The sequence below is a fragment of the Pongo pygmaeus genome, chromosome 11 (genome assembly GCF_028885625.2).
Source record: "Pongo pygmaeus isolate AG05252 chromosome 11, NHGRI_mPonPyg2-v2.0_pri, whole genome shotgun sequence".
NCBI lineage: Eukaryota > Metazoa > Chordata > Mammalia > Primates > Hominidae > Pongo > Pongo pygmaeus.
The window spans coordinates 89,154,908-89,165,093 of record NC_072384.2 but is presented as its reverse complement, the minus strand read 5'-3'; the positions used below and the strand labels follow the sequence as shown (position 1 = coordinate 89,165,093).

At 37.1% G+C, this 10,186-nt stretch overlaps 1 protein-coding gene across 1 annotated transcript in view; it reads left to right on the top strand.

Annotated features, from left to right (window-relative positions):
• The first annotated feature begins 983 nt into the window (after positions 1-983).
• COL5A2 (collagen type V alpha 2 chain) overlaps positions 984-10,186 on the top strand; it is a 147,410-nt gene continuing 138,207 nt past the window's right edge. Inside the window, exon 1 of the mRNA XM_054476909.2 lies at positions 984-1,532. Within this exon, the coding sequence (XP_054332884.1) occupies positions 1,436-1,532 (97 nt within the window). The 5' untranslated portion in view covers positions 984-1,435. The remainder of the gene's footprint in view (positions 1,533-10,186) is intronic.

The window sequence follows — 10,186 nt, the reverse complement described above, 5'->3', positions numbered from 1 at the left end:
TCCTTGAAGGTGATGGGTATGTCTTTTATTTCTTTTATGTCATCCTTTCCACCCAGTGCTTAGCACAGTGCAAGGCACCTGTTACCCAATAATTATAAACAATTGACTCACTTGTATTGTATAGAACATCCATTCTGATTCTAGGGAGACTCAAGGTGGCAAATACGTTAGATTGTATAGAACTCTCTGAGGTCATTAAGATCTTGGCAAGTGTGAGGGTGGCACAAAAGTTCATCGATAATCGTCCTTAAAATGCATGTGCAACTGGGGCTATCATATTCCCTGCAAAGCTGGCTTAGAGCTAATAATACCACCATCTGCTTTTATGTAGCTCTTTGCAATTTGGAACTTCATTAATAATACATTACTCATTTTAGTGTCACTAAACCCTGTACACTGGTCAGGGTAAAGCCCTTTTCTCAAATGAGAAAATTGGAGTGCACAGAGATAAAGGACTATGTGCACATTTACAAAATTATCGAGTGGCAGAACCACTCACAAAAGGCAGAAGCAAGCCTTTTTTCATCCAAAGGTAGAGTACTTCCCATTCCTCTGCACTGCTTAGTAGACTATTTTTCAACATGGTATAACTCTCCGGGACAAGAGGAACCTGAAGATGTGGCCCCTTAACAAGAGATGTGGAGAAATTAGGAAAGGACCTGCCTTCTTAATTCAAATTACAATGTATCACAAATTCACTTATCCAAAATGGTTTTCTCACCTGGACTTTACCGGGGCAACATTCTAATAATCCCCTTCCAGAATATGGGAAAAGAAACCGAATCTGAGAAGGGGATAAGAATACTCCCTATTCAGTCAAAAGAAAGGGTTAAAATGTGATTGTTTAAAGATTTAAGGTGGAGAAGAGAGTCTTGAATTATCTAAATATAAAAAAACTAGGGTAAAAGGCTGGATTTCCTTCAGAATGTCTTTTTCAGCTTATAGGGGAAAAGTTAAAGGGTGTGTGTCTGGGGGGAAGGGTTAGGGAGGGGAAAATAGAACCCTTTTCTTCTAACAGCCTTTCTTAAAAAAAATAAAAGAAAAGAGAAACAAATGTTTGTTTCTGTTATTAAGCCCCATCTATGCTTAAAAGTTAAATGAAATAGGGAAAGTTCAGGCACAGAGACGCGTGTTCTGATTTGGTTGTTTACCATCAATCAGACCGTTGCTTGGCAGACACTGGATGGTTATGAGCCTGAACAAGCTGAAAAGGGGCAGGAAAAGAAGTGGAGGCAGCATTCTTCCTATTTAAAGCTGCATCGCTTGAAAAAAGTTTTCGCAGACTGTGCTGGAGCTGGTGCTGAAAAAGGGGGTTTGCAGAGGCTGCCCTGGGGCTGGTGCTGAAAGAAGAGCCCACAGCTGACTTCATGGTGCTACAATAACCTCAGAATCTACTTTTCACTCTCAGGAGAACCCACATGTCTAATATTTAGACATGATGGCAATCTGGGCAGAAGCAAGACCTCTCCTCATTCTTATTGTTTTATTAGGGCAATTTGTCTCAATAAAAGCCCAGGAAGAAGACGAGGATGGTGAGTTTGCCATTTGCTTTGCTTGTAGTGTTTATTGCACGGTTTGGGAAATAGGTGGAATGTTAAGCCTCAGGAAGAGCGTGAAGAGGAGGTTCTGGTTTGAAGTTTGAGAAGGGGGCTGACGGATTTGCACCTGGAAAACGACTTGAAAGACAATTGGGATGTTTGTAAATCCGGAGCTTCTAGATCTGCCGTTGGAGAGAGCACACTACTAAATTTTTCTGGGAAAGCCTACAATAAGTCCTTTTGGCTGAGTGTGAGAGTGGGACGTTTAAAAGAAGAAAAGAGTGAATGCTTAAAACGGAGCACTACAGGCATTTTAGTTAGAGGAGCTCTGTTCTGTGGGCTGGAGTTTTCAGAGCAAGGAAAAGTCGCGGCAGAAGCTGGCTAGGGTGGAGTCTTTTTGTACTGAACTTCAGCTGCTTCATAAAATTCTTTGTTTAGTAAAACCTCTGCAGCAACTCTGATAGCTTTGATTTTTGTCTTTGGCTCCTCATTCTTTCCTCTTTAACAGTTTACACTTCTTTTTACCATTTTCATTTGTGAAAATGTGATCACTTTTGCTTACTGGAAGGCAGTCTCATTTGTTTCTCCATGACAGAGGCTGATAGAAGCCAGATTTCTTAAACAGTGGTATTTTCCCACCCTACTGGCTTGATTAACAGGACAGTGGTGGTTCCCGGTTGGATGGCGGAAGGCAGGAAATCAGCATGCCTTGTATATATCTTATTTGGCATGGAATATTTGCATGGACATTACCCCTTAGACACAAGCTTTTTTTTTTTTTTTTAAAGATAAACGTTGCCTGGTGACCACATTTTTTTCCTATGCAATTTTCATATGTTACAGTTGGGTTATATGGTATAGTTAAGCAAAAATGCATAGCTGTTGTAGTATATAAGAAAATATTTCAATTGATTCCTCTATTAAATCTTTAATCTTGAGGGTTGCAATTTCAAATACAGACATGTACTCCTTTAAAATAAGCCACTATAGATTTTCATCAACTCAATCATTTAACATCAAACTCAAGCTTTTAAAACTTTGGACATTCATTAACCTTTTCTGTTACTTTCATGTATAGACACATACATACAAGTATATATGTATATATACTATGTGTATATCTAATCTATATTTTTAGAACAAATATCTGCTTCTGTGTGTTTTTGCTTTCAAAAAGTTTATAAAATTAATCTAGAGATCAGAAGTTCTAAAAAGCTTGAAAAGTGAAAATACAAATTTGTAGATGAATATCCAACAATCTGTCAGGAGTCCCATAGAGGGGGCACTTTCTAAGACTTGGAACTTTTTATGTTACATTTTATGTTTTTAAAATATGAGGTAATTTATAAAAGGTAAAAACTTTTGAGTTTCTTTGTAATGGCATGAAAAGCATGTGTTGTTTGGAAGGGTGGCAAAAATAATTGAATAGAAAGTAGAAGTAAGAAGTAAGAAAACAAGAGGAGAAAAATACAGAAAAATTACAATAGAAATTGAAAATTTGACTCTAGAAAGAACAGTTTACTCCCCTCCCCCACCAAAACAACCAACTTTAATTTAAAACCTTTAATACCACTTTCTTTGTTAATTTATGTTAAAATAAATAAAGTACTTTAATAAAGTATGGAAATAATTGAATATGTGTATAAATGAAAGGAATGTTTCACAAGGTACATGAAATAGGCCATATTTTAAAGGACATTCCCAGATAGTTATAATTACTCTGTAGGTGTTTTTGAAAAATGAGCAGATAATTTTTCTTAATAGTAATTGACATAAATGTAAGGAATGTGATGCTTGATGCAAAAAAGTCCCCAACTCCAATCCAACCCCAGTGCCCCCCGTGACCAGTATAACCAAATAGCACAGAAAATGGAATTCCAAACATCAAATTTTACAGAATGTGTAATTGCTTGCATATGTGTTGTAAAAAATTCCAGTATTTTATTTCTCAACTTAAGAGAATATAAGTAATAAAAATTCAACAGCAAAAGAAAGTCATCATAGCCCTAATCAAAGATAATAGAGAAAATAATTCCAGAGTATAGTATATTCAGAGCTGCTTAACTTACATTGTACTTACTTACTATGCATATTTTGGTTTAAGTTGATATTGTATGGATTCTTGGCAATACTTTCTTTTTCCTGTTCAGGCCTATCACAAGCTTAATAAAGGTGTCATAATTTAGAAACTCCATTTGATTTTGAGTTTGGGGAAGAGTAAGCTTAGATCGATGCTTTAAATTAAAGAAATATCTAAGGCACACATGAAAAGCAAGTACATTTTTCAAATTTTATTTATAACAGTCACATAATGTGATATTTACATTTTGTACAAATATGTCTTCTTGGAAATGTGGAGATCTGTTTTTGCATGTAAGTGCATATTAATAAGTTTTTATTTTTTCTTTCTTTTTATGACTTCAGGGTATATTTACCTTTACTTGACTGTGGTTATTTACCAGAAATGTAAAATATAATCTGAGTGTGCCTGTCTGATAGAAACACATGAATGAGAAGATAAAAGTAAATAAATAAAGTTTTAGGCATTTTAAGCCAAAATCAGTTCCATTCTCACTGAGTTTTAAGAACTGATTTGATTTTCTAAATTTATAAGAAACTGAAAGGAGAAAGTTTGGGAGTTGGGCTGACTTTAGTTAAAACTAATGTAACAAAAATTAGGGAGTTAAAATGAAAAAAATCAGCTTTTAAAGAGTTTGTGTGGGTGTATGTGTGTGTGTGTGAAAAATCAGGGAGTTAAAACGACAAAATCAGCTTTTAAAGGGTGTGTGTGCGAGTGTGTGTGCGTGTGGTGGGAGTGTGTGTGCATTGGGGTGGTGGTCTTCAAAAGATTCCACATTTGTGTTAAGGAAAATGCTAGAGCATTTACAGTGTATTTATATTCCTAAGTTAATGCCTAGCATCTAGTGAGCTGTATATATTCTTGTTATTAGAAGTAGGCATGCTTAATTTTAGAAAATAATCTTTGTTATGAATCATTGTATTCAACATGGGATAAGCAATGGAGAAGGGAAGGTGCAGAAATGTATCATTTTGTTTCCAAATACTGTAAACTTCAATGCTTTCAGAGGCCAGGCAGGTAATATAAACAAGTGAAGCAAGCCAGTGTTTGTACATCAACAGGTGATGATGGGGCCTGTGGAGAACTGAAGGTGCATGCCCACTTTAAGGCATTCAGAATTAACATTTTCAGAGGATATCGCATATGACAAATAAAATATATCTGAGTATATATTTGGCTCACGGCCCATGAATTTACAGCCATCATGTTGCAATCCTACACTGATATCCTCCTGGACCCAAGCTAACTTTTGATTACTGAGAGATGAGGGGCTCACAGTCTTATATGTCATGGTCTCTTGCATTTTTATGATATGTCTGCCATTTATCTCATTGTTACGGTAAAAAAATCAGGAAGCAGATAGTTAACACTCAGTAGTATTTGGATGATGTCATTTCAAAGGAGGTACAGAATATGTATAAATATGTATACATAGCTTAAGATACATGTTAACTCATAAATTGTTTTAAACTCATTACTGTTGAAATACATGCTATGAAACATGTAGGACATTCGTATTTTATAGTGGGTACAGGTAGCAGAACGCAGTAGTTTAAACAAACAAAAAAAGGTTTTCCGGCCAGGTGCAGTGGCTCATGCCACTTTGGGAGGCCGAGGTGGGCAGATCACCTGAGGTCAGGAGTTCAAGACCAGCCCGGCCAATATGGCGAAACTCCGTCTCTACCCAAAATACAAAAATTAGGTAGGCGTGGTGGCGCATGCCTGTAGTCCCAGCTACTCAGGAGACTGAGGCACGAGAGTTGCTTGAACCCGGAAGAGGTTGCAGTGAGCCGAGACCGTGCCACTGCACTCCAGTCTGGGTGACAGAGTGAGACTCTGTCTCAAAAAGAAAAAAAAAAGGTTTTCTTTTTTAAATATAAAGAAATGCTTTTAAGGAGGTAGTGAAAGGCTGGCATATTGGCTCCACAAAGTCATCAGAGACTGAGGCTTTTTCTACCTCTCCTGGCTCCCATATCTCTAGGTATTTTTTTTTAAATTTATTTTTATGGTCCTAAATGGCTGCTGAAGCTCCAGCCATTGCATGTACTTTCTAGGCATGTAGTTAGAGGATGGAAAACAAAAACTCTGAGCCATTCCCCACCCTACCCCCTTTTATGAAGACTTTAGTCTTCATAACATTTAAACTTACTTACAGTTGGCCAGAATTTAGTCATATGGTCACACAAAACTTCAAGAGGGGCTAGGAAATGTAGCCCTTACCTGGGTGGTGTGGGCAATATACTCTACTGAACTGAGTTCTGCTATGAAGGATATAAGGAAGCACCACTATTAGGAGTTTTATGGTCCCTACCTCAGTGAGCAAAAAGGTCAGCTACTTTTAGTGGCCTAGATCTTACGATTTCAATGGACAAAATACAGTTGTGTGACTAGATCCACTATGGTTATTGTTCATTACTGAGTAGACTGTGAAGCCAAGAAGACTGAATGGCACATAAATATTAGGCTACATTTTCTTTGCTTCTTGTCTTTAGATAAATTTTGACACCTATAACTTTTATTCAAACTAAACTGAAGCTTTAGTTTGAAGAGTATATCTCTTTCTACATATGTACATTGGTAGATTCATAGATTTAGTGAATTTTTAATATTGACTAACACAATGTATACTTGGACCATGACTCGTAGGGTAGTTGGTAAGCAAGCTACAGATCAGTGTTGATAAAAAATGGTATAAAGAATCACCTAAGATCTTGTGACTAATATAGATTCTAGACCCCCCTACTTTCCAAATATCTGGGAAGTTTGGATGGGGTCTGGGCATCTGTATGTTTTTAGAGCTCTCCAGTTGACTCTGATTTACATTGGTGAACCACTGTATTAAATCTTTGACTGACACTCTGAATCTTGTTGTGGACCTGTTGGCTTTTATGTTCCAAGGCTACACATTATTTTGGTAATAACTTGCTATTCTAGTTATTCATTTTACTTATAAGGCTGCTTAGTTGAAGTTTGTAGATAAACCATTGCAAATTCACCATCACTTCTGGAAAAATAACTCAAGGCCCAAATACCCCTCATGGTGGATTAGGCGAATCATTCTACTATGCAAAAGACACATGCCATTCGCATGTGTTTCCAGGTGAATGCATGTTTTTCATTTTCAATATTTCCTCTCTCTTACTTTCTGCTCTTCACACTTTGAGCACTATCGCTACAGGCCTGAAATTCATTGTGTTCATCATTCTAGACAGGTACCTAATGCAGGATGTGAGGCAAAAGCAGAAAGAGGAAGCTTTGTTTTAAGAAGCTGGAAATTAGAAGATTGGAATCATGTTAATCTATGGCCACAGAATGTAGTTTTTAAAAATCATACAGTTTTCTTTGGTTTGAAGAATGATTAATGCATCATCACCTGGCCTTACATGGCATTCTTAAAATGTATGGACATGGATCAGCTGATTTTTAATCTGATTTTCTTCTCTGAGATCACAACATTGAAAAGCTTAGATTTACACATTAGAGATATAGTAAGGGTGGGGGAAAAGACTGGAAGTGTTGATTATTAATTGATCTATTGTATAAATTTGGGCAAGTTACACAAGTTTATATAAGACAAATCTTAGAGTTATCTAAAGATATTCCTTGATTTAATATTTTTTATTATTTATATCCATGAAACTATAATTTTCACTAAAAATGTAGCATGAGACAGTATCAACTTACTGATAAATATGATGTCTTTGAACTTTTCTTATAACTAAAAGTCACAGCTTGAGTAGGCTTTTGGAGTCCGAATGAAATTATCAGGAAAATACTGATAATCTATTTTTCCTTTAAATTTATCTCCATATAAAGTTCACATATATTTATCTAAATTTTACGTAAGACGAATGAGCTGTGATATTCAATATTTAAAAGACTATTTACTCTTGGCATTTGCATGGGAAGTAGTCTATCCTATGGAAAATTTTGCTTTAAAGGTGTGACCATATTGGCAACCTTAAGGTTTTTATTTCATTTTATCAATGTTATAAAAACTAAACTCTTCAAATAAATCAAGGTGGCTTCATCTTATACTAAAATATTCACTAAGAAACAATGTATAAGGGAAATTACAATAAAGCAAGATTATTCCTATCTAAATCTTGCCTTCTACAGAGAAGATAGAGGCCGGGTGCGTGGCTCACTCCTGTAATCTCAGCACTTTGGGAGGCTGAGGTGGGCGGATCACCTGAGGTCAGGATTTTGAGATCAGCCTGGCCATCCTGGCGAAACCCTGTCTCTACTAAAAATACAAAAAAAATTATCTGGGTATGGTGGTGGACACCTGTAATTCAAGCTACTCGGGAGGCTGAGGCAGGAGGATCGCTTGAACCTGGGAGAGGGAGGCTGCAGTGAGCAGAGATCACGCCACTGCACTCCAGCCTAGGCAACAAAATGAGACTCCGTCTCAAAAAAAAAAAAAGAAGAGGAAAAATGTTAACAATATTAATTAATATTAATTAATTAATCAAACTTTGTCCCTATAGCCTTCTGGTGTTATGTTCAAACTCAAAAATGTTTACATGCTTTTTTTTTTTAAGTTTAGGATTAGGAAGGAGGAAAGACAGTCTCACAGTTTTGTACCCCTTTTTACCTTTTATTTTGGGATGCCCAATCACAATTGTGAATTCAGCTTTAAGATGACAGCAAACTATATTATTAGTGGAAACACTACTTGCAATGTAAGCATCATAGCCTTGTTGTAGTCTATGTAGTATAACGAGTATAATAAAGCTTGGTCCAGCCGTCATGTGAGAGAACATCTGGGTTCTGGTCCTCGTTCTACTTAGCAGTTTTGCTACCTGCAGAGGGTCCTTAACCTCACTGTTAATTTGTGTCCTCATCTGAAATATTGAGGAAATAGTATGCACCTTTGTCATCTGATGGGATTCTTAGAAGGATCATTTAAGACATTTACTTAAAAGTAATTTTAGAGTACTTAAATGAGACACTGAAAGTGACATTACAATCTATTTCACTGACCACAGATATAAACTCTGGTGGTGTATTTTTTGCTTTCACCAAATCTTTGAATTGTTTTGAAGCACCTCCTGGATTTGTTCTTTTGTGTTTTATTTGTTCTCCATCTCCCTGAGGAACTTGTTCCATCAGTCATGCTCTCTTTTCTATAACTTCAGCCACTTCCTTTCTATCTGCTCTTTCCCTTTAGCTTGTAAACAAGTTCAGCTCTCTCCCACAGCCTGTGTCTAGCTCCCACCCGGTCTTTATTCTTAGCCCAGCTGCTTTAAAAGGATAAGTGCAGTTTTCTGTCTCTGCCTCCTATGCCCTCACTTGGCCTCTCCTTCCACTTAAGCTGGTTAGCATGGTGAGGATTAAAATTTGTGATATTCCAAGGGTCCCTTTTCATCTCATCTTATCAGGCCTTTCTCCTTTATTGGAGACCATTGACCACTCCAGCTTTCCTAAAATGCTACTCTCTGAAGGTTCTTCCTCCACCTCCCTGACCTTTCCCTCTCAGCTTCATCCATGGGCTCCTTCTTCTCTTTTCCTGTAGCATTTTGCTTTTCTTACAGGATTTAGTTCATTGGTTCTCTCTGGATATTCTCTTCCTAGGCCACCTAGAATTAAGGGTTTTGTTTAACAGGTGAATGCTGATAATTATAACATCTCTTCAACCCCAATCTTTCACATGAACTTCAGATAAATATATATATTCAACTGTCCCTAAGGCAGCCTAGAACCACTTGAAGTTCGGTGTATCCAAAACTTAATTTATTGGCTTCCCTTCAAGACTTGGTCATTTTGCTTATGTAGTCCCCCTTATGCCAGTTAATGGCAACATGATGCTACCCGGTCATTCAATCAGCACAATTCCAATCATTCACTAAGATCTACCATTTTACCTGCTAAATCTTTCTCAAGTGTACCTCTTCTCCATCCCTACTACAAATGCCTCAGTTTCGACCCTCATCATCTATCCCTCAGTTACTGTGATAGCATCTAAATTCATCTCCTTGCCTCTCGTGTGTCTGCTTTCCAACAAACACATATATTGGTGCCTTCTGTTGCTAGTGTGATATAAAACTAATATCTAATTTTGTCTTTACCTTCCTTAACAACTTTCATTGGGTCCTATAACTTGTAGAAAGAATAAGGTTCAAGCATCTTAGTATGACATACAAGATCCTGCTGATCTAGCCCATTTCTGAGTTTTAGTCACATCAACTGTCATTCTTAGCCTCAAAATAAGGAATTGCTTGAGGCTGCCACCCCCAACACACACAGACACATACAAACTCTCTCACTCTCTCTCTATCCCCTTTTATTCTATACTGTCCAGATTCCACCCAGAACTGACATTCTCTCATTAGTTGAGCTAAGTGCTCCTCTGGCCATCTCACAACAGTCAGTATACCTCTGCCATGCAGGAACCATACCATGCTGAGAATGCTTTCTTTCCATGAATCCATTTTACATATTCCCACCAGATTAGTCTAAGTCCCACTTTTATAATGTCACTCTCCAGTTTAACAATTTATTCTGAGCTGCCATCGACTATTGCATCACACTTAACACATTATACTGACCTTACTTCTGTGTGACT